The sequence below is a fragment of the Callithrix jacchus genome, chromosome 9 (assembly GCF_049354715.1).
Source record: "Callithrix jacchus isolate 240 chromosome 9, calJac240_pri, whole genome shotgun sequence".
In the NCBI taxonomy this organism is placed as follows: domain Eukaryota; kingdom Metazoa; phylum Chordata; class Mammalia; order Primates; family Cebidae; genus Callithrix; species Callithrix jacchus.
This window is the reverse complement of record NC_133510.1, coordinates 21720575-21745542: the sequence shown is the minus strand read 5'-3', so window position 1 is coordinate 21745542 and position 24968 is coordinate 21720575. Positions and strand designations below refer to the sequence as shown.

General features: G+C 37.9%; 1 protein-coding gene and 1 pseudogene across 1 annotated transcript in view; both read left to right on the top strand.

Moving 5' to 3' along the window:
* The window catches only part of CD163L1 (CD163 molecule like 1), a 106173-nt gene that overhangs the window by 12557 nt on the left and 68648 nt on the right, over window positions 1-24968 (top strand). Inside the window, exons 5-6 of the mRNA XM_002752290.6 lie at window positions 13176-13496; window positions 16096-16416. Coding sequence (XP_002752336.4) covers window positions 13176-13496; window positions 16096-16416 — 642 coding nt within the window. The remainder of the gene's footprint in view (window positions 1-13175; window positions 13497-16095; window positions 16417-24968) is intronic.
* LOC118144420 (ubiquitin-like protein 4A pseudogene) lies at window positions 5509-11081 on the top strand (annotated as a pseudogene).

Genomic DNA, 24968 nt, shown 5'->3' with positions numbered 1-24968 from the left:
AAAGTCTCCTACTATTATTGCGTGGGAGGTTAAGTCTCTTTGTAGGTCTCTAAGAACTTGCTTTATGAATCTGGGTGCTTTGTATTGGGTACATATATATTGAGGATAGTTATCTTTTCTTGTTGCAGTGATACCTTACCATTATGTAATGCCCTTCTTTGTCTTTTTGATCTTTGTTGCTTTAAAGTTTGTTTTATCAGCGACTAGGATTGTAACCCCTGCTTTTTGTTTTGCTTTCTATTTGCTTGGCAAATCTTCCTCCATCCCTTTATTTTGAGTCTATGTGAGTCTTTGCACATGAGATGGGTCTCCTGAATACAGCACACCAATGGGTCTTGACTTTTTATCCAGTTTGCCAGTCTGCATCTTTTGATTGGGGCATTTAGGCCATTTACGTTCAACTTTAATATTGTTATATTTGAATTCAATTCTGCCATTTTGTTACTGGCTCATTGTTTTGCCCATTAGTTGATGCCGTTTCTTTATTGTGTTGATGCTTTTTACCATTTGGTACATTTTTGGAGTGGTTGGTACTGGTTGTTCCTTTCTATGTTTAGTGTTTTTTTCAGGAACTCTTGTAAGGCAGGCCTGGTGGTGATGAAATCCCTCAGCAATTGCTGGTCTGTAAAGGATTTTATTTCTCCTTTGCTTATGAAGCTTATTTTGGCTGGATATGAAATTCTGGGTTGAAAGTTCTTTTCTTTAAGGTTGTTAAAAATTGGCCCCCATTCCCTTCTAGCTTGCAGGGTTTCTGCCGAGAGATCTGCTGTGAGTCTGATGGTATTTCGTTTGTGGGTGACTCGACCTTTCTCTCTGGCTGTCCTTAGGATTTTTTCCTTCATTTCAACCCTGGTGAATCTGACAACTATGTGCCTTGGGGTTGCTCTTCTTGAGGAATATCTTTGTGATGTTCTCTATATTTCCTGGATTTGAATGTTGGCCTCACTTGTTAGGTTGAGAAAGTTCTCTTGGATAATATCTCGAAGAGTGTTTTCCAATTTGGATTCATTCCCCCATCACATTGAGGTATGCCGATCAGGCGTAGATTAGGTCTTTTCATATAATCCCATGGTTCTTGGGGGCTTTGTTCATTTTTTTTCACTCTTTTTACTCTAATCTTGCCTTCTCATTTTATTTCATTGATTTGATCTTCTATCTCTGATATCCTTTCTTCTGCTTGACTGATTCGGCTGTTGAAACTTGTATATGCCTCACAAAGTTTTCGTGCTGTGTTTTTCAGCTCCATCAAGTTGTTTATGTTCTTCTCTAAGCTGGTTATTCTAGTTAGCATTTCATCTAACCCTTTTTCAGCATTCTTAGTTTCTTTGCATTGGGTTAGAATATGGTCTTTTAACTCCAAGAAGTTTGTTATTACCCACCTTCTGAAGCCTGCTTCTGTCAATTTGTCAGATTCATTCTCTGTCATTTTTTGTTCCCTTGATGGTGAGGAGTTGTGATCCCTGTGAGGAGAGGAGAAGAGGTGTTCTGTTCTTTGATGGTTTCGTCTTTTTTGCACTTTTTTTCCCCATCTTCGTGGATTTATTTCCCTTTAGTCTTTGAAGTTGGTGATTTCAGGAGGAGTTTCTGAGTGGACTTTTTTTTTTTCTGTTGAGGTCGGAGCTGTATCTTTTCTGGCCTGTAGAGGGCATTGCTGGGCCTTCTAGGATTCGGTCAGGTTGCTGGGTGGGTGGTCCTTCCCTGGAGTTTGTTTGAAGGTGAGATTGGCCCCGCCTTCCCAATGGCGTCTCTCCTTCCCCAGCTGGATCTTCCTGGTTGGGGTCAAGCTGATGTATTTGCTGCCAAGCTCTCCAGCGAGGGCTTCTGTTTGAGTTCTGTGGAGGTGGGGTCTGCCAGGCCTTATGATCTGTTTCCCTGCTTTCAACTCTACCTCCCTCTGTGGCATGGTCGGTCCTGCTGGCATTAGTCCAGACTTCTCCCCAGGTCCCTGAAACGACTTGCTGGCCGGGTGGTAGCCGCTGCTCAGATTTACATCGACTACCCACCACACCCAGCCCAAGGGGCCCAACCATCTGGCAGGGCTCCTGTGGACCATGGGTTGCAGGAGTGATGAGGTAAGCACAGAATCTGAATTGGATCATGGAGGGGGTTAAGTCCCCTGACCCTCTGAACTTGCTGCATCGTTCAAGTAGGGACGTGCCCCCCATCTTGCCCCCCTGGGTGGCTCTCGCCCTGTGGCTCCTTCCCTGGGCCTATTTTCAGAGCCCTATCAGTCCCACAGAAATGAACCTGGCACCTCGTTTGGAATTGTGAAGTCCTCTAGCCTTCTGTGTCTCATTCGCTGGGAGTTAGTTCCAGTGCTGGCTTCTCTCTGCCATCTTGGTGCCCCCTCAAGGGTGATCCACCAGCTCACCAGGCTCCAACCCACTGTCCACGTTGATCCAGCACAGCACCGATTATGTTGTTGATGTCAGAATATACATATCTTTATATTTTATATCAACTAGCAAATTATTGTAACTAGCAATCTTTTATTTCAATTGAAAGTACTTTATTTAGCACTTCTTTTAAGGAAGATGTGGTGATAAACTTTCTCGGTTTTTGCTTGTTTAGGAAGATCTTTATCTCTCCATTTCTGAAATTAAGCTTTACCAAGTGTAATGTTCTTGGTTGGCAGGGTTCTTTGTCTCTTCCAGTACGTTGACTATTTCATCCTACTCTCTCTTAGGCAGCAAGGTACTGTTGAGAAATTCACTGATAGCTTTATGGGAATTTCCTTGCATGTGCCTGGTTGGTTTTCTCTTGCTACTTTCAACATTTTCTCTTTGTATCGACTTTTGACAATCTGCTTATGTATAACAGTGAAGCTCTCTTATGTTCAATTCATTTGGAGTTCTTTGGGATTATTGGTTTGGGATGCTCATTTTCCTGCCAAGATTTGAGAAATTTATAATTATTATTATTTTTCAGATTTCTGGTTTTTTCTCCTTCTCTTCTCTCTAATTTCTACAATAGATATATTGGTTCATTTAATAGTGTCCTATAAGTCTTGTAGGCTTTCTTTACTCTTTCTCCTTTTTGTTCTTCTGACTGAATAATTTCAAGCCATCTTTCAGTTCACTGGTTCTTTCTTCTGCTCAATCAAATCTGCTGCTGAAGCTCTGTATTGAACTTTTCAGTTGCCATGGTATTTTTTTTCTCCAAAATTTCTGTTTGGTTCTTTTTAATTGTTTATATCTCTTTACCGAACTTCTTATTTTGTTCATGCATTGTTTTCCTGTTTTTGTTTAGTTGCTTATCTATGTTCTCTTGTGATCCATTGAGTTTCTTTAAGAAAATCATTTTTCATTCTTTGTCAGGCTATTTTTAGATCTTACTTTCTTTGGGGTCAGCCACTAGAACTTTATTTTGTTCCTTTGGTAATGCCATATTTCCTTCATTCATTGTGTTTGTGTTTTCATTTGAATAAATAATCTCCTCTAGTCTTTACTAGATGGAGCCATGTGTTGGTGTTTTTTCATTTGAATAAGTAATCTCCTCTAGCCTTTAATGATGCTTTGGAGAAGATGAATCTTGACCACTTGACCTGGCTAGAGATTCTAGAGGTTCTCTCAAACGTTTTCTATGGGTGTGCTTTATCCACTCCTTTTGTTTCCTGTTAGTGTGGAAGTCTTGGGGCTGTGTATCTTCTCTCAATCCTGCAAAACCAGGCTGAGTAGTGAGAGATTCCCGTTTATTTTTCTTAGGCAAGTGCCCAGAAGTGTTCAAGGTTGTACACCTCCTCCCTATTCAGCAAAATCAAGTCAGCTGCTGATATCTGTGTGCTGTCTGCAAAAGACACCTACACCATCTGAGGATCTTGTACATGCCATTTACAGTCTCACATGCACCATCTGGGGAGACCCACATATGTCATCTTTGGAACCTCACACACATTCTTTGAGGAAGTGTGGGGCGCTGCCGAGGGGCAAGATATGTGGATTGGTGGGGGTAAATATTAGCTAGCTGAGGGATCGACAGGTCAGGCATTCTACAGGGCTTGTGAGCAGGTTTCTTGGTAGAGATAATAAGCTGGTTGGTAGGATGCGTGTCTAATTACTAGCATCCACTGGTTGCTGTAAGCCTCCACCCATTTTCTTTTCTCCTGGTGGTCCCCAGATTATTCAGTTGTGCTAATCTTCTCAGTGTTCTAGGTGAGATGAGACAGAAATGTTCCATAAGGCCAAGAAACTCAGGCACTCACTTCATTTCCATCTTCTCCCATGGGAGAAATTGTACTAAGGGGGTCTCTCTTGGTCATAAGCTGTGCTGCCTAGGAGAAGAGTGATATAGGGAAAGTGAAAATGTTCTTTTTATCCTCTTCAGTATGTCTATTTTCATTTATATTTTGCTCCATCAAGGTGTTTGAACTTCTTATATGTACCTCTAGGATCCCATAAAAATATTTTGATTCAAAAATGATTGTTAAAATTGCTCTTTATGTGGGAGATATAAGGTCTTTCTGCCATCTGGCTTATGTTCTTTTGGCTTGCCTCTATGTTGATATCATACTTGCAATACACATTTTTTTCCCTGTGATCTTTCTCTTTTTACACTCTCCAGATAGTGTGCAATGTTTTTGCACTATAATTTATCTTTTCCTTTTTAAGATTACAATCATATCATTGTGATTAGAATTTGCATGTTTCTAAAATTATTTTTATTATGCATTTACAAGTAGTTAACATTTATTCCATCGAAATTTTATGTTCCATTTCAAATGGTTCTTTATGGGAAGATTATTTCAATTCTTTTTTTATCTTTTGACCAAGAATTGTATTATGAAAGATTCTTTAATTACTTATGTAATTTTGGTGTTCTGCCTAAAACAGTATGAGAGTGTCCCACAGATATATCTTCAAACCCATTTCCTGGGGGTCTATTTTCCTCTAATATACAAGAAATCTTACAAGCTTCAGCCGAAAGATTTATGTGTTCTTAAGTGAATGAATACATCATTTATTGAATTCCTTTTGTTTTAGAAATGAATGAACAGTTGTTCCTAGTAAAATGAATTGAGAGTGCAATATTTTAGCATTAAAGCCATAAGTCCTTTGAGTCAGAAAGGCATGTTCAATAGAAATAAGTAGATAAATGATGTTTTCAAATCCAGGAAGACTTGTTCTCCTTGGTCTCACTTATGACCTAGACTTGTGTCTATTTTTAAGATAGAAAGGAATTGTTAGAGACAGTGAATGGAAGTAACCGATGTGAAGAAGTGGGAAATGTTAATGTCTAGGATCAGTGGGGAACTGTGTGTCATCAGAACTGGGATGCTAATAGTTGTTTGTAATTAACTGAGTTAACACTCTATAGTCAATGTGAATTTTCATCCTAATGTTAGTGCTTAATCCAAGAATATATAGATGTTTCATACATCCTGCTTTGGAGATAAATAGCTCCTCTGGGTGTGCAAACACTGTTATTGGAGGATTTATTAGTCAATTTGCATTGCTATGAATGAATACCTGAGACTGGGTAATTTATAAAGAAAAGAGGTTTATTTGATTCATGGTTCTGAAGGCTATACATGAATCATGGAACCAGCAACGACTTCTGGTGATGACCTTGGAAGATTTACCATCATGGCAGAAGGCCAAAGAGAAGTCAACATATCACGTGGAAAGAGTAAGCAAGAGAGAAGGGAGCAAGGTGGGGGGGGAGGTGCCAGGCTCTTTAAACAACCAGCTCCCCAAGAACATATTAGTGCAGGGAGGGCACAAAGCCATTTATGAAAGACCCACCTCCATGACCTGAACACCTCCCACAGGCCCCACTTTCAATACTGGGGAATCACATTTCAACCTGAGATTCAGAGGAGACAAAACATCCAAACCATATCAGGGGAATAATAATGGTAATCATAATTTGGATACTGTAATTATCTGTTTTAGTAAGACTTTCAACAAATGGAAATTTTAAAAAGGAAATCTACGTTCAAATTTGTCATAATGATTTATTTTTTAAAGGGAAAGCTAGCAATATCATCTTGAAGAATTACCTCAGAATTTTAGGCTATTCTGTATTCCTTTTACTCTCTGGAAAGTATTGTTCCAGGTTTTGTGATTTTTTTCTTTTCTGTTGTAAAGGGATTTGTCGTTTTTATTGAATTTTCCCTGAAGGGAACTCATCTTAGTCTCTTGGTGCTTTTAAAGTGTTTTTTTTGTTTCTGTTTTTAATTTCCATTTTACCATTATGTGCTTTGATGTCATTTTCTTTGTGTTCTCATGCTTGTAGTTTATGATGATGCTTGAATCTGGGGCTATATTTGAAGAGTCTTAATATTCGGCAAATTCTTAACACATATATATTTTTTAGTTTGAGATGAAGTCTCTCTCTGTTGCCCAGGCTGGAATGCAGTGGCATGATCTCGGCTCACTGAAACCTCTGCCTCCTGGATTCTAGTGATCCTCCTCCCTCAGCCTCCCTAGTAACTGGTATTACAGGTGCATACCATCACGCCCAGCAAATTTTTGTATTTTCAGTAGAGACGGGGTTTCACCATGTTGGCCAGGCTGGTCCTGAACCTCTGACCTTCACTGATCTGCCCACCTCAGTCTCCCAAAGTGCTGGGATTACAGGCATGAGCCACTGTGCTGGCCCATAGCTACTATATTTTCAATTTTTTGTGTGTGAATTCTTTATCTTTTTACTCTCTGAAACTGCAATTACATGAATATTTGTTTTTTTATTCCCTACCTTGTGCCTCTTGGAACTTTTTCTACTGTATTTCCTATGATTTTGTCTTTTTCTGCTTGATTCTGCTTGTATCCTACAGCACGCTAATACTTTTTTCTTTGATGAATTTTATTAAACTAATCTATTGTGTTGTTAATTTAATTAACTGCATTTTTCAGTTCTAGAACCTTCAATTGGTTTATTTTTATAATTTTTATTTTTATTTTTCTGCCTAAATTTTCTGTCTTGCCTTTTATTTTGTTGTACATATTAAGGATGGTGATTTACAATCTGTTTCTGATAATTCATACCTCCTGTTGATTATGTCTTTTTTTCTTTTGGTTTTTAATCATGTTATCTTCTCCATGCTTTTATTATTTCTAAGCGAGTAAGATGCACAATTCATGAAAAATAATAAAGTCAACTAGGTGTAGGATAATTTTATATTTTTGGCAGAAGGCAATCTCAGGTAACCTTAATTCAGTCACAGTTAGAGATTGAATCTTGGCTTCAGTTCCTTCAAAGGCTAGTCTGTTCTATTCCTTATTTCTAGAAATGCACCCTTTAGGACAGGGGTCTCAACCCCCGGGCTGTGAAGTGGTTCCCGTCATGGCATGTTAGGGACTGTGCCACACAGCGGGAGGTAAGAGACCAGCAAGAGAGCATCACTGAGAGAGCTCCACCTTCTCACAGATCAGCGTGGGCATTAGATTCTCACAGGAACACAAACCCTATTCTCACAGGAGTGCATTTGGAGAATCTAGGTTGTGCACTCCTTATGAGAATCTAATGTCTGATTATCTGAGGCAGAACAGTTTTATCCTGGAACCATCGGCATTCCCCCCACTCCCCTCCTCTTTTGTGGAAAAATTTTTTTCCATAAAATCAATCTTTGGTGCCAAAAAGGTTGGGAACTGCTACTTTAGGATACCTTTTCAAAGTCTGGGTTTACTGAGGGTCTCTTTTGGTGGGTTGCTAGTTGCTGAACTTCGTGTGCTACAATTAGACTAATTTACATAAATTATTACACAAAAATAAGAATTTATGAGGAAATTTTGAACACACTAAAATATATTTACAAAGATACATAGTTTCCTTTCTTATGCCTACTTTAGAAAAACACATTTTGAATTTATATCCCCTATATGTTGACTATCTCTTTTAAAATATGTAACACTATAATAATCTCTTCTTGGAAAAATGCTAATTCCATCTTTAGGTTTATAAACTTACTCTACGGCGTCAATAATCTCACCTTCCGTAGAAGTCATATATACATGCAGTAGCGATGAGAAGTGTCATTCTTCTTTATTTCTTTTTTTCCCTTGGATGACTGGATGTTGGGCACCAAAGAGAGAAAAAGGGGAACAAACCATGTTGGGCGTTGACTATCTCCCTTTTTATCTTATGCTCTTTTCTAGACATGGTAGTTAAAAAAGTACAAGTCCAAAACTGAGGCAGGGAAAGGCTTTTGCAAGTAACAGGATCTCTGCTCAAAATAACAAAAGCAAAAGGCAGTGTGTTGACTCAAAGAGCTGGTATACCCAATTGTGAATCTCTGAGTATGCCTACACCCTAGGGTTCCACATTATTTCTGGGAATCTATTTCCTTAATCAATTCTTAGATTAAAAAAAGAACATCTAAATAGAAGAGAAATTTTGGAGTGTCCTCACCACAATGAAAAGATAAATTTTTGAGGTGACAGATATCCAAATTACTCTAATTTGAATATTTCACATTATATATAGGTATAAGAATATCACATGTATCCCCAAAGTACTTATAACTGGTATGTATCAACAAAAATACAAAAATATAAAGAGTTTAAAAATATTGCTAATATGATATCCTATTTCTTGAATCTAGCAATATATTAAAATAATAATACACTGTGACTGTCTTTAAATGAGTGAATGGGGTAAAACATTTCTATATTCTTACAATGGTAATAGTTACACAAATTAATGCATGTATTACAATTCATAGAACTGTACACACACAAATCACAAAACCAATCAATTTTACTGTAGGTTAATTTATTAAATAAAGGTAAATAATCTGTAAAAAATCTCACTCATTTAACAGAGATATGGGGACAAAACTAGCAATTGGGGAGAGAGAAAGAGAGAGAGTGAGAGAGGGAGAGATAGACAATGTACTCTTGGATTCTTAGAAGACCTAGGCAAAGACTGGGAGAAGTGGGAGAAAAGCGGGAGATGAAATTCCCCTTCTAAATAATTAGAAGCCGCCATGCAGCTGATGGTGAAGGCCTGCAGGGCCGCCAGTGCAGCCTGCAGGTGCCGGAGGATGAGCTGGTGTCCACGCTGAAGCAGCTGGTGTCAGAGAAGCTGAACGTCCCCCTGCGCCAGCAGCAGCTGCTCTTCAAGGGCAAGGCCCTGGCAGATGGGAAACAACTCTCGGATTATTGCATCGAGCCCAACTCCAAGCTCAACCTAGTGGTCAAACCCCTGGAGAAGGTGCCACTAGCAGAAGGCTCTGGCCGGAGACTGGCCGACTCCCCACCCCCTCAGGTCTGGCAGCTGATCTCCAAAGTCTTGGCCCACCACTTCAGCGCAGCAGATGCCAGCATGGTCCTGGAACAGCTACAGAGGGATTACGAGAGGTCCCTGAGCCTCCTGACGCTGGACGACATCGAACCATTGGCTAGCCGCTTCTTGCACCCAGAAGCGACTGAGATGATGGAGAAGGGCTTCTCCAAATAGCATTCTCAGAGCATGGGGAGGTGCCCAATGCCAGGCCGTGGCTGAACGTCACACAATGTGTGTTCTCCTGTTGCAGTTGGGCTCATAATAATAATAGCTGGCAGGTACCTGGCTCTGGCCGGGTGCTAGGCACCACTCACAGCTTGACCTGGGTTTGCTTCCACACCCTTGGAAGAGGTGAGCCAGCACAGCACAGGCGATGCAGTGGCTGAGCCCCAGTTGGAGTCCAGCAGCTTCTGAAAGTGCCTTGATGTGACAAGGAGGAAGGGGATGCTTGGAGAGCTGAGCTCTCTCGTGTCTTATTTAGCCCACTGAGAATATACACTCAAGCAACCAAGACTGAAAGGGGAAGCAGTTGTCACCTGACCTCTGGCAGGTCCAGCATAACCCTCAGCTCACCGCTGCAGAAGGCCAAGTTGCAGCCAGCCCTGGATCCCCCAGCTGCTACAGCTAGCATGCGTTCTACAAATGGAAAAGCAGGTTGGGGCCAGGGAGTAAGAAAGTCACCCCAGCTCTGTGATGTAATTTCGGGCAAGTCTCAGTGCCACTTTGGTCCCCAGCCATAGACTCTACACAGTGAGGGCCACTTCCTGATCTGAGTCAGTGTCCTCCGTCCTTACCCCAGCCCAGGGTGGGGAGTGTTAATGCTCTTCTCCCTTCTGTTCAGTAAACAAACTGAAGCCAAAAGCAAAGCATGGCCAAGTGTGACCCAAAGATGGGTGTCCTGGCCTTTGGTGACACAGCTCTTCTCTGGGGCACCCTGTCTGCTTGTCTCCTCCTCCAGGAAGCATTAGGGCTGATGCATGACTCAGCAAGGCAGTGTCAGAGCTGTGACTGGTGTAGGCATTCATCCTCATCCCCAGCACTTGCCTCCGTGTGGAAGATGAACACATCCCAGCCACCTGTGTACAGGGGCTCACTTTGTATGCTCCTTTTGGCCTGAGAGGAAACCTTGGGGTGCCAAGGTGGGGGCAGAAGTGTGGGCTGGGTTCCAGTTCCTCCCCCACCCTGCCCTGTGCGTGGGCAGTAAAGGACATCGAAGCACCTGCTCCTTGGAGGAGGCCCTCAGGGGTGGTAGAGGCTGGAAGGAAGCCACAGGCAGGAAGACACTGCTCCCACCCCTGCACCCTCACCAAGGGAGCAGCTCAGTGTGGTCAGGGCTGCACGTGCTGGAGACCCTCCTTCCTGGGTCTTGTGAGCCAAATATTGGGTCCCCAGGCTGGAAATATGGACAGAGGCCTGATGGGTGAAGGCTTCGAAGAGCACACAAAAGCCCCTGGCCACCCATGAAAGCTGGAAAGCCACATATATGGCTTCAAAGCCATATATGGAGGGACACGCTTGTGAGCATGTGTGGTCTGCAGCTGAGGTGATACATTTACCAGGGTTCTTGTTTGGTGCCAGGAAATTAATTTTGGAAAGTGAAATAACATTAAAGGTGAATGTGAAACTTCTACTTTTATCCAAAGGAGTCATATTAGCTAGGCTGCTTCTGGTATCCAATAATTGGTTTAAAAATAAAGACAATTTGTTGTTGAATCAGTTAAAAAAAAAAAAGAGGATATTTTAATACCCAAGTAAATGGCTATGGTGGGAATGTGAAACTTCTACTTTTATCCAAAGGAGTTATATTAGCTAGGCTGCTTCTGGTATCCAATAATTGGTTTAAAAATAAAGACAATTTGTTGTTGAATCAGTTAAAAAAAAAAAAGAGGATATTTTCATATCCAAGTAAATGGTTATGGTGGGAAAGGGTTACGGTCTTTACTCAAACTGCTAATCTACATCTGTGTTTACCATCCAATGTTATTTCTACCTTGGATGAAGATGGACTTTAAATATACGATACCTTTATATTGTCTATTTCGAGGTTTTTTGCTAAGGTAGCATTGTAGTTGTGTTGACGCAAAGAATTTGGTGGTGTATTATTTAAGATGCATTAGAGAAAATGCATGCAGAACAGAATTAGAAAAAGGAACATAATGTTTAAGTTAATGTCCAAAGATGACTTTCTATTTCTTTATTTCAAGTAACAGGTAGGCAGTGTAGATTAATTCCGTTTTAGGAGTCCCCATGTATATCAATAATGAGGAGACAGAAAAGATTCATTTCAAACAGTGGAAGAAAATAAAACTTTTATAGAATTAGAGAATATGACTGAATATATTACACATATAATATATAGCAGGTAATATCTCTGAGACATACATACATAAATATATTACGTGTATTGTGTGTGTATATATAGTGTGTACATATATATAGTGTGTACATATATATATACACATATCCATACACACACACACATGCACACATACAATCATGTCACCATATCCACAGGGTGTGGTTCCAGGACTCCATGGATACCAAAATCTGCAGATGCTCAAGTCCCTTAGTTGGCTTTCTGTATCTGCCAGTTTCACACACACAGATTCAAGTAAATGCAAAGTTTCAATCAGCGGTTGGTTGACTCCATGGATATGAAACCCACAGATTCTAAAGGCCAACTGTGTGTGTACATATATATTTTTACACTTGGCAAAATTCACCTCTACATATATATATAATAAAATTTACCACTACTTTATATACATATAATAAATTTATATATATAAATATATATAATATATAATAGATTTTTATATATAGATTTATTATAAATATATATAATAAGTATATATATCACTTAGCAAAATTGACCACTACTTTATATATATAATAAATTTATTATAAATATACATATTTATAGATATAGATTTTTTTTTTAATTTTTTATTGGATTTTAGGTTTTGGGGTACATGAGCAGAGCATGCAAGACAGTTGCGTAGGTACACACATGGCAGTGTGCTTTGCTTTTCTTCTCCCCTTCACCCACATTTGGCATTTCTCCCCAGGCTATCCCTCCCCACCTCCCCCTCCCACTGGCCCTCCCCTTTTTCCCCCAATAGACCCCAGTGTTTAGTACTCCCCTTTCTGTGTCCATGTGTTCTCATTTTTCATCACCCACCTATGAGTGAGAATATGCGGTGTTTCATTTTCTGTTCTTGTGTCAGTTTGCTGAGATATATATTTTTATAGGTAAATTTATATATATAAAGTAGTGGTCAATTTTGCTAAGTTATATGAAAAAATAAGGGAAGGCTGAGATTTGGATTAAATCAACAGTATTTTAATTAAATAACAAGCTCATAATTTATGGCTGGTTACACTTGCTTTCACCTTCGGAAGCTTTATTTTTCATTTTTATCATTCAAGAGAGTAAATTCCAGTAAGATGAATAATTGGAAGTTATACTGGAAGAAGTTGGAGTTGAATGTTCATTTAAAGGAAGAAAAATTTTTGAAGTAGGAAAAAGAGGATGATGACAGTGATGACAATGATATCTTATTGCCACTTCTTATGCACAATTATAAGTTCTAGGATGTTTCCTGGTTAGACTCAGAGCCAGCAAAGGCTCATGTTTTGACAAGAAATTTGCATGCATTCTTGACTTTTGATTGATTTGTTCTTAACTCACAATCAGAAAGACATTTCTGTTCTCTGTTGTGCTTTATTTCCCAAATGCCAGAGATTCTGGTGGATTGTCAAAATCAAAGTATGATCCTTTCCTGGGAAAGATTCTATTACATTAAACTTGTGCAAAAATTTTAAAAAGCAGGAATTAGACATTCATTGAATCTCAGTTTATTATATATTTGTGTTTATTTGAGTAGCAGGATCTGGAATCTGAAGTTTCAAAACTTCACCTTGGCTTTGTGTTTATATCTCTGTTTCAGATAGTAATGATCTTGAACTAAGGCTTGTAGGTGGAACCAACCGCTGTGTGGGAAGAGTAGAGCTGAAAATCCAAGGAAGGTGGGGGACCATATGTCACCATAAGTGGGACAACGCTGCAGCCAATGTCGTATGCAAGCAGTTGGGATGTGGAACTGCACTTCATTTCGCTGGCTTGCCTCATTTGGAGTCAGGGTCTGGTGTTATATGGCTTGATGGTGTCTCCTGCTCCGGTAATGAATCTTTTCTTTGGGACTGCGAACATTCCGGAACCGTAAATTTTCACTGTGTTCATCAGAATGATGTGTCTGTGATCTGCTCAGGTAAGACTTACACCCACATGATTACATCAGATAAAAGTACTTTTTTTGGAGAACTAGGACCAAACCCTGAAGAAGTGACAACCAATTGAGATGTGTAAGAACTGACACTTTCCATTTTTCCTTGAAGAACATGCTTGCATTTTTTTTTTGGCAGCATATTACATGGTAAACCTCTTGGGTTTTTAACCCCCAAACACCATTTTACTTAATTCTAACTGGTGCAACAAAATATCTAATCTAGTGAAAATTGCTATTAATCTATACAAGTGTATGGCTTACATTAGTATTCAGTATAATTTTAAAATGTGTAATTACTTTGCATATTCGTAGACACAACTATATTTTTCTATGTTATAATTGAGTTTGTTTTAGCATATCCTTCCATTATAATAAACTATTTCCAAAGAGTACGTATCTAAAAATGTATGATTTTGCTAATTGCTTTGAACCTTATACTAGTGAAATTTTTACCAGCAGCCATTTCTTTTCTAGTTTGCAACTCTCAACTACAAGCAAGTTACCCCTCGCTGTTTATTTATAGTTTTGTGTATCAGCGGTTAAAATATCCCCTCATATTTCTTTTACAGTAGTATTTTATGTTCAAAGATGTAATGAAACCTGTTCGCTCTTTTAATAAGATTAAACCCACAACTTCTAATATTCTTAGGAAAGGAGAATCTCTAGATGTAGAGCCAACTAATTTCCTCTGAGAGTCAGTTTGTCTTGATGGAAGAGACTTCTTTAGTAAAGCATTACTGATCTTGCTCTACCAGCCTTACACAGGATGCCTTAATCTTATTTCCTATAGAATTTGAGATCAGGTCACATCTTTTAAGGAGAGTTTTGCTTAAGTCTAGAGTATGCAGCAGGGAATGAGGTAAATAGAAAAACATATGTAGGCAAGAGGTTTATTGGTTTAGCTGTACCTTAGCCACAGGCTTCATGCCATTTTCATAGGACTCTTGGGAAAGGTAATATATTCAGAAAAATCATTTAATTTTTTTCTTTCTTTTTATACTAGTTTGCTTACAAGTTTTATTTGGGGACCAACCACTTTCACCATGCAAAAGAGTTTTCTGAAGTATATTTAACCAATCCATCCTTTTATAAGAAAAATTTTTCTTTACATAAATGGAAAGAAAACAGGTAGAGAAAAGTTAGTAGAGAAAAGGAGACATGAGAAGATGAGAGAAATGAGAGAAGGGAGGGGGAAACAGGAAGAGAGAGAGAATCTTAATTATTTTGATAAATTTTCTTATAATAAAGTGAATTCATAACAGTGTACTTCTGACTTGATATAACATCTCCAACTATAAGACTAATTGCTATTCAGACTCTAGAATTTCTGGAACTGTGTGCCTCTGGAAGAGTAAGGAAGGGCCATGAAGAATGATGTGGATGTGAAAACAAGGTTTGAAAACAGTCCCAACAGTGAAAACAGATGTGTATGGCCACACACGGGAAGATAGGTAGTTAGATACATTGGCCTTCTCTTCAGGCCTGTAGTCAGAGGACTTTTTTAAACAAACAAAACCAGTTCACAGTTTCACAGTCTAAAATCTGTCGCTTGAAAGTTATGTAACTCTGCACATATCAATCTCCAAGTTGCAGATTTCTTATATCATGACTAAGATAACAGCATTAAATAAAATAGTGCAGGGAAAACACCTAAAATGTGCCAGGCAACCAGGAAGTTCTCAATAGATACAGGTATGATTATTATCGCCATTATGGCTCACATTATTTATAGGAAAATAAACCTCTAAATCTTCCAATACTAACCTCTTCAATGTGAATCAGATTTCTCACTAGATAGCAAATTGTATTTTTGTAATGATATATGAAAAGCTTGAATAATGGGAGGAGGTAAGACATAGAAATGATATCTTCTTTCCTCAATTATTTCAAGAAGAATTCTTCACATTTTCACTTTCTTGGGGTTATTTAATATATTTATTTGCATGCATGAAAAAGTAGAGTCACAGGAACACAAACAAGTAAGTGATGTGTGTGCTGATGGAGCAAAAACACACAGTTCCTTCAAAATTTACCACTGAACAAATTTCATTTCCTACAACAAATATATTTTATAAGCAAAGATTTGCTTCTTCATAGAAAACAGTATGAGAGAGAACATGTTTCTATTTAAATCCATGAGGGATTTTTTCCTAATTGCACACTTCTGTCCCTTTTCTTTCTGAAGTTGCTAACATGCAAGTATTTCCCGACAGTTTATTTTACTGGGTTAAAAATGATCACTCTAATATTCTGAAAATCAGTGTAATTAATGATATATAGGATTATAAGGCTTTTCATTGTAATGTTTAGTTCCTTAAATTTTGGCAAGGCTAAAGCAAGTTTCTCAGGTTTATAATTTCAATTTTCATGTTTAAAAAAGATAGTTTTCATAAAGACTAGCAAGCACTTCAGTATTGAAGTCTTCTTTTTGAAATTTTAAAACAAAATGCGTTTTCAGTCTTTACTTTTCTCAGTATATGAAGGATACATCTAATTTTCACATGGCAGGGGTTGGAGGAGAGGGACGCTGATGATTTTGTCCCAAACCCAATTCAGACGTTTCTCTATGACTTCATTCTAGATGGAGCAAATTTGGATTTGCGACTGGCAGATGGAAGTGACAATTGTTCAGGGAGAGTAGAGGTGAGAATCCATGAACAGTGGTGGACAATATGTGACCAGAACTGGAATAATGAACAAGCCCTTGTGGTTTGTAAACAGCTAGGATGTCCAGTTACTGTCTTTGGCAGTCGTCATGCTCAACCTCGTCAAGAAGCTAAAGACATTTGGATAAACAGCATATCTTGCACTGGAAATGAGTCTGCTCTCTGGGACTGCATATATGATGGAAAACCAAGGCGACCATGCTTCCGAAGATCAGATGCTGGAGTAATTTGTTCTGGTGAGGTTCAAAGATCATGAGAGTGTACACATTTGAATTTTTAGAAATAATTTGTTGGGAGGTAGAAACACTTAATAGCTTGAAGAAAAGGTTTTGTGGATCTTAAAAAATATCCCCAAAATACTCTTAAGCTGCACAAAAAATTTTTCAAATGCACATTGTAAAAAGAGAGTTTCTTCTCACTAGCAATCTCCCCTGAAATCAGATGCAGCTGATATCATTGTATGACTATAATCTGTATCTCTGAAATAATTGGGAAATCTCTCTTCATATAAAACTAATGGGTTGTACTAATTTACAGTTTTGTTAACAGTTTTTCTGCTGCTTTTTAACTTTTTAATATAATAATATACATTGTTTATTTCTGTTCTTGTGTCAATTTGCTGAGAATGATGGTTTTCAGCTTCATCCATGTCTCTGCAAAGGACATGAATTCATACTTTTTATAGCTGCATAGTATTCCTTGGTGTATATGTGCCACATTTTCTTTATCCAATCTATCATTAATGGTCATTTGGGCTGGTTTCAAGTCTTTGCTATCATAAACAGCGCTGCAATGAACATACGTGTGCATGTGTCTTTATAATACAATGATTTATAATCCTTTGGGTATATACCCAGTAATAGGATTGCTGGATCAAATGGTATTTCTAGTTCAAGATCCTTGAGGAATCACCACACTGTCTTCCACAATGGTTGAACTCATTTACACTCACACCAACAGTGTAAAAGCATTCGTGTTTCACCACATCCTCTCCAGCATCTGTTGTCTCCAGATGTTTTAATGATCGCCATTCTAACTGGCATGAGATGGTATCTCAATGTGGTTTTGATTTGCATATCCCTAATGACCAGTGATGATGAGCATTTTTTCATATGTTTGTTCGCTGCATAAATGTCTTTTGTTGTTTGTTTTTGTTTTTGCTTTGTTTTGTTTTTTGAGACAGGGCCTTATTCTGTCACCCAGGCTGGAGTGCAGTGAATGTCTTATTCTGAAAGTGTCTGGTCATATCCATTGCCCGCTTTTTGATGGGGTTGTTTTTTTTCATTGTAAATCTGTTTAAGTTCTTTGAAGATTCTGGATATTAGCCCTTTGTAAGATGGGTAGATTGCAAAAATTTTCTCCCATTCTGTTTGTTGCCAGTTCACTCTAATGATGGTTTCTTTGGTGTGTAAAAGTTCTTAAGTTTAATTAGATCCCATTTATCTATTTTGGCTTTTGTTGCCATTGCTTTTGGTGTTTTAGTCATGAAGTCTTTGCCTATACCTACATCCTGAATGGTATTGCCTAGGTTTTCTTCTAGGTTTTTTATGGTGTTAGGTCTTATGTTTAAATATTTAATTCACCTGGAGTTAATTTTTGTATAAGGTGTAAGGAAGGGGTCCAGTTTCAGCTTTCTGCATATGGCTAGCCAGTTTTCCCAACACCATTTATTAAACAGGAAACTTATTTTTGCCAGGTTTGTCAAAGATCAGATGATTGTAGATGTGTGGAGTTGCTTCCAAGGCCTCTGTTCTGTTCCATTTGTCTATATCTCTGTTTGGGTACCAGTACCATGCTGTTTTGGTTAGTGTAGCTTTGGTTTGAAGTCAGGTAGTGTGATGCCTCCAGCTTTATTCTTTTTGCTTAGGATTGTCTTGGCTATGTGGGCTCTCTTTTGGTTCCATATGAAGTTTAAGGTGTTTTTTTCCAGTTCTGTGAAGAAGGTCGATGGTAGCTTGATGGGGATAGCATTGAATTTATAAATTACTTTGGGCTATATGGCCATTTTCACGATATTGATTCTTCCTAACCATGAGCATGGAATGTTTTTCCATCTGTTTGTGTCCTCTCTTATTTCCTTGAGCAGTGGTTTGTTCTTGAAAAGGTCCTTCGCATCCCCTGTTAGTTGTATTCCTAGGTATTTTATTCTCTTTATAGCATTTGTGAATAGGAGTTTGCTCATCATTTGGTTCTTTGTTAGTCTGTTATTGGTGTGTAGGAAAGCTTGAGACTTTTGCACATTGATTTTGTATCCTGAGACTTTGCTGAAGTTGCTTATCAGCTTAAGGAGATTTTGGGCTGAGATGATGGGGTCTTCTAAATATACAACCATGTCATCTGCAAATAGAGAGAATTTGACTTCCTCTTTTCCTAATTGAATACCCTTTATTTCTTTTTCTTGCTTGATCACTCTGGCCAGAACTTCCAATACTATATTGAATAGGAGTAGTGAGAGAGGACACCCTTGTCTTGTGTCAGTTTTCAAAGGGAATGCTTTCAGTTTTTGCCCATTCAGTATTAAATTGGCTGTGGGTTTGTCATAAACAGCTTTTTTTTTGAGATATTTTCTATTGCTACCTAGTTTATTGAGAGTTTTTAGCATAAAGGGCTGTTGAATTTTGTTGAAGGCCTTCTCTTCATCTATTGAGATAATCGTGGTTTTTGTCTTTGGTTCTGTTTATGTGATGGATTATGTTTATAGATTTGCATATGTTAAACCAGTCTTGCATCCTTGAGATGAAGCCAACTTGATCATGATGGAAAAGCTTTTTGATGTGCTGTTGGATTTGGTTTGCCAGCATTTTATTGAAGATTTTCACATCAATCTTCATCATTCATATTGGCCTGAAATTTTCTTCTTTAGTTGTGTCTCTGCGAGGTTTTGGTATTAGGATGATGTTGGTCTCCTAAAATGAGTTAGATAGGATTCACTCTTTTTGTATTTTTTGGAATAGTTTCAGAAGGAATAGTACCAGCTCCTCTTTGTACTTCTGGTAGAATTCAGCTGTGAATCTGTCTGGTCCTGGACTTTTTTTGGTTGGTATGCTATTAATTGCTGCCTCAGCCTAAGACCTTGTTATTTGTCTATTCAGGGATTCAAGTTCTTCCTGGTTTACTCTTGGGAGGGTATAAGTGTCCAGGAATTTATTCATTTCTTATATATTTACTGGTTTATATGCATAGAGGTGTTTGTAGTAATTTCTGATGGTAGTTTGTGTTTCTGTGGAATCAATGGTGATCTCCCCTTTAGCATTTTTTATTGCATCTATTTGATTCTTCTCTTTTCTTTTTTATTAGTCTAGTTAGTGGTCTATCTATTTTGTGACCTTTTCAAAAAACCAGCTCCTGTATTCATTGGTTTTTTGAAGGGTTTTTTGTGTCTCTATCTCCTTCTGTTGTACTCTGATCTTAGTTATTTCTTATCTTCTGATAGCTTTTGAAGTTATTTGATCTTGATTCTCTAGTTCTTTTAATTGTGATGTTAGGGTGTCTATTTTAGAACTTTTCTCACTTGTCTTTTTCTTATTCCTTTTTTTCTGAAGATGTCAGGACTTTCCTTGCTTCTCATGTGGGCATTTAGTGCTATAAATTTCCCTCTAGACACTGCTTTAAATGTGTCCCAGAATCTGGGACATTTTTTTTTATTCTAATTTTTCTGGCTTTATTAATAAATTCTTTATGGAATTAATTTGATGAATTTCTATATTCAGAATTTTCCATGACATAAATTTTTTCTAAAACCAATTTTTTCCAAGATGGATTGAAGGCCCTGATTTCACCATAATGCAATATATCAATGTAGCCAAACTGAACTTTTATTCCCTGAATATACATAATTAAAAAATTTTTTTCCAGACAATTATTATAACTTGGCTGAAAAAATGAATACAACATAAGGATTTTGGCCTGTACCTCCCAGAATCTGGGACACATTTAAAGCAGTGTGTCTTCATTCTCATTGTGTCTTCATTCTCATTGGTTTCAAGAACATCTTTATTTCTGCCTTCATTTCATTATTTATCCAGTAGTCATTCAGGAGCAGGTCATTCAGTTTCCATGTAGTTGTGCAGTTTTGAGTGAGTTTCTTAATCCTGAGTTCTAATTTGATTGCCCTGTGGTCTGACAGACTGTTTGTTGTGATTTCCATTCTTTTGCATTTGCTGAGGAGTTATTTACTTCCAATTATATGGTCAGTTTTAGAGTAAGTGGGCTGTGATGACGAGAAGAATGTATATTCTGTTGATTTGGGATGGAGAGTTTTGTAGATGTCTATTAGGTCTGCTTGATCCAGATCTGAGTTCAAGTTCTGGATATCTTTGTTAATTCTCTATCTTGTTGGTCTGTCTAATATTGATGGTGGAATGTTTAAGCCTCCCACTATTATTATGTGGGAGTCTAACTCTCTTTGTAGCTCATTGAGAACTTCCTTTATGAATCTGAGTGCTCCTGTATTGGGTGCATGTGTATTGAGGATAGTTATCTCTTCTTGTTGCATTGATCCCTTTACCATTATGTAGTGCCCTTCTTTGTCTCTTTTGATCTTTGTTGCTTTAAAGTCTGTTTTATCAGAGACTAGGATTGCAACCCCTGCTCTTTTTTGCTTTCCATTTGTTTGGTAAATCCTTCTCCATCCCTTTTTTTGAACCTATGTGTGTCTTTGCATGTGAGATGGGTCTCCTGAATACAGAACACTGATGAATCTTGACTCTTTATCCAGTTTGCCAGTCTGTGTCTTTTGATTGAGACATTTAGACCATTTACCTTTAAGGTTAATATTGTTATGTGTGAATTTGATTCTGCCATTTTGATACATTACTGAGGCAGTCTAACCTTGCCTGTGTAAATAAAATTGTAGGGAAGTTTACACAGCAGCTGGGCAGAGCCGGTGGCAGCTCAGCAAAGCCGCTGTAGGCAGACTGTGACTTTTCTCTTTCTTATAGATTGATATAAAACATTTTAAAGATTGCTTTTTGGAAACTAATTTTTGAAATTATAAACCCAGTGAAAAGGTCAAAATACAAAAAATTTAAAATAATTTTTATAATACACACACAATGCTACCATATTCATTTAATTCTTTCATGATCTTTTGGTTGTTTATGTTTCTGGATTTTGTGTGTGTGTGTGTGTGTGTGTGTGTGCCCTTTTTACTGAACAATACACCACAGACATATCCCATATGGCTGTTATTAATCTGTCTTATTGTTAAAGCCTACTTAATATACTGCATAAATGTACTATAATTTATGTAACTATTCTCATAAGTTTTAAAAGGTTTTTAAATTTTTACTGTTAAAGATATGTTTTTACCTGACATACTGAGAAATACATTTTTCATACTTGATTATGTAGTTTGCCAAATACTTAAAATGAAATTGTCATGTAAAAGCATATGCATCCTTTTTAAAAATCTTGGATATATATTGACACATTATCCTCTAAAAATTGCATTTTCTTTTTTTACTCAATTTCAGTTCCCCATTATTCCACTATATCATATTAACACTGAATATTTTCATCTTTTAGAATCACTTCTAATCTGATTTTTAAAATATAATAATATTAATTAACATTTATTGAATATTTATGGTGTGCTAGGCAGTGTTCTATTAGTTTATATATATGGGTTCATGGAATCCTCATGGAATCCCAGGAGGGGGGTTACTATTCTAATCTATATTTTACAGTGAGGAAATAGAAGGTACTGAGAAAAAATAACTCAACCAGGTCACTCAGCTGTAAGGGCAGTAGTGAAGCAGGAATTCAAATATGGATTGTTTTAGCTCCAAAGTCAATGCTCAAAAGTCTTACCTCCTTGATAACAAATGAGAGCTTTTTCCCAGTTCTTTATTGCCAACTTATTTGTATTTGTTTATGTGTTAGTATTTCTAGTTCTTTTGGCCATTTTCTATTGTGTGATGTCTTTGTCTTCATAATGTGTAAGAACTCTGTGTATTTTGTAGAGTCTCTTTGTAAAATACATGATCCCCCTCTTCTATTTTTAGAACCTTCATATTTTAACTACTGTAGCTTTTTATAGGCTAATATGTACTGAGATCTATATTCCCAAAGTATTCTTATTTTTCATAAAATTCCTTGCTACTTTTTTATTCTTCTAAATATGGATTAAAATTAGAATTTTTAAGGTAATATTAGACCTATGAATTGGCCAGGCATAGTGGCACATGTCTGTTGTCCCAGTAACTAAGGAGGCTGAGGCAGGGATATCACTTGAGCCCAGGAGCTAGAGATAGACACCTGTAAATAGCCACTCCACTCCAGCCTGGGCAACATAGAAAAACCCAGTCCCTTAAAACACAGTATAAGTATAAATTAGTTTGATTTGCAAAGAAATTATATCATTATACTATCTAGTTATCCTACACTAGACTGGAACACACTACATTTATATATTTATTTGCATCAGGAATTTAACTTTTTTCTTTGCTTTGGTTCTATGAATTTTTATTTAGTATATCTGGAAATTATATATGTTATATATAAACATACATATATCTGTTCATACACCCATACATTTAACCTACACTGAATACATTGGTTTCAATTAAATATGGAAGTACTTGGTGAAATACTCAAAACATCATGTGTAAGGATGTCCGTGGCAGCATAATTTGTGAAAATAAAAAATTAACCATAAGTAACCAAGAATTGTGTCTTGATTAAATGACTTACAGCATCTCTATACTTCTTCTTTTTTTTTTTTTTTTTTTTTTGAGACGGAGTTTCGCTCGTTACCCAGGCTGGAAAATGGCGCGATCTCGGCTCACCACAACCTCCACCTCCTGGGTTCAGGCAATTCTCCTGCCTCAGCCTCCTGAGTAGCTGGGATTACAGGCACGCACCACCATGCCAGCTAATTCTTTTGTACTTTTAGTAGAGACGGGGTTTCACCATGTTGACCAAGATAGTCTCGATCTCTTGACCTCGTGATCCACCCACCTCGGCCTCCCAAAGTGCTGGGATTACAGGCTTGAGCCACCGCGCCCGGCCAGCATCTCTATATTTCTATATGATGGTATACTATGCAATCCTTAAATACTGTGTTTTTAAATACACACACACATACTAGGTTGAATAGAATGTGAAATTATTAGATACACATGGAAGAGTTGTCATTCTGGATGGCCAGTGAAGGAATTGGAAAGCTTTTAGAATTTTTAAAGTGATCCATTATAAACTACTATAACTTTCATATATCATAGTAGTAGCTGCATAGTAAAATATTTCTTAGCTGGGCACGGTGGCTTATGCCTGTAACCCTGGCACTTTGAGAGGTCTAAAGGAGGTCAGGAGTTCTAGACTAACCTGGGCAACATGGCAAAACCCTGCCTGTACTAAAACTACAGAAAATAGCTAGATGAGGTGATGTGTGCCTGTAGTCTTAGCTACTTGGGAGGCTGAGGTGGGAGGATCCCTTGAACCCTGGAGGCAGAGGTTGTAGTGAGCCAAGACTATGCCACAGCACTCTGGGCTGGGTGGCAAAGTGAGACCCTTGAAAGGAAGAAGAAAGAAAGAAAGAAAGAAAAGAAAGAAAGAAAGAAAGAAAGAAAGAAGAAAGAAAGAAAAAGAAAGAAAGAAGAAAGAAAGAGAAGAAAGAAAGGAAGAAAAAGAAAAGAAAGGGAAAGAGAGAAAGAAGGAAAGAAATAAAGAGAAAAAGAAAGAAAGGAGAGAGAAAGAGGAGGGAGAGAGGGAGGGAGGGAAAGAAGGGAGGGAGGGAGAGAGAAAGAAAGAAAGAAAGAGGGAGGGAGAGAGAAAAAAAGAAAGAGCAAGAAAGGAAAGAAAGAAAAGAAAGAAAAAGAAAGAAGGAAGGAAGAAAGAAAGAAGGAAGGAAGGAAGAAAGAAAGAAAGAAAGAAAGAAAGAAAAGAAAGAGAAAGAAAGAAAGAAAGAAAGAAAGAAAGAAAGAAAGAAAGAAAGAAAGAAAGAAAAGAAAGAAAGAACAGAAAGAAAGAAAGAGAAATGAGGCCAGGCACGGTGGCTCAAGCCTGTAATCCCAGCACTTTGGGAGGCCGAGGCAGATGGATCACGAGGTCAAGAGATCAAGACCATCCTGGTCAACAAGGTGAAACCTTGTCTCTACTAAAAATACAAAAATTAGCTGGGCGTGGTGGTGCATGCCTGTAGTCCCAGCTACTCGGGAGGCTGAGGCAGGAGAATTGCTTGAACCCAGAAGATGGAGGTTGTGGTGAGCCGAGATAGTGCCATTGCACTCCAGCCTGGGTAACAAGAGCGAAACTCCCTCTCAAAAAAAAAAAGAAAGAAAGAAAGAAAGAAGGGAGGGAGGGAGGGGAGGGAGGGAGAGAGAGAGAAAGAAAAAGAAAATAAAGAGGGAGAGAAAAAGTAAAGAGAAAGAAGAAAGAAATAGAATGAAAAAGAGAAAGAAAATGAGGAAAGAAAGGAAGAAGAAGAATGAAAGGAGAGGAAGGAAGGAAGGAAAAAAGGAAAGAAAAGATTGTCAAATTTTCTCAAAATTTCTCAAGTGCTATGAACATTGGAAACATTGAGATTTAAGAAAGGAATTTATTTTATGAAAGGGCAGTTTCATGTACATATGCTTCCCTTGACCTTATAAAACATAGGTGGACACACTAAAATGGAGACTATGTGGGTTTGAGCTTTGGTGCTAATGCTGAACTCCACTGCAGAAAACTGCCGGAGTTTCCTCCTGAATATATCCATACCTCAAAGAACTCCTCTGCATGCCTCCACGTTGCCCATTTATCCAAAGTAGTCATTCTTGGAGGCTTTATAATGTTCCCCAGGCTTTGC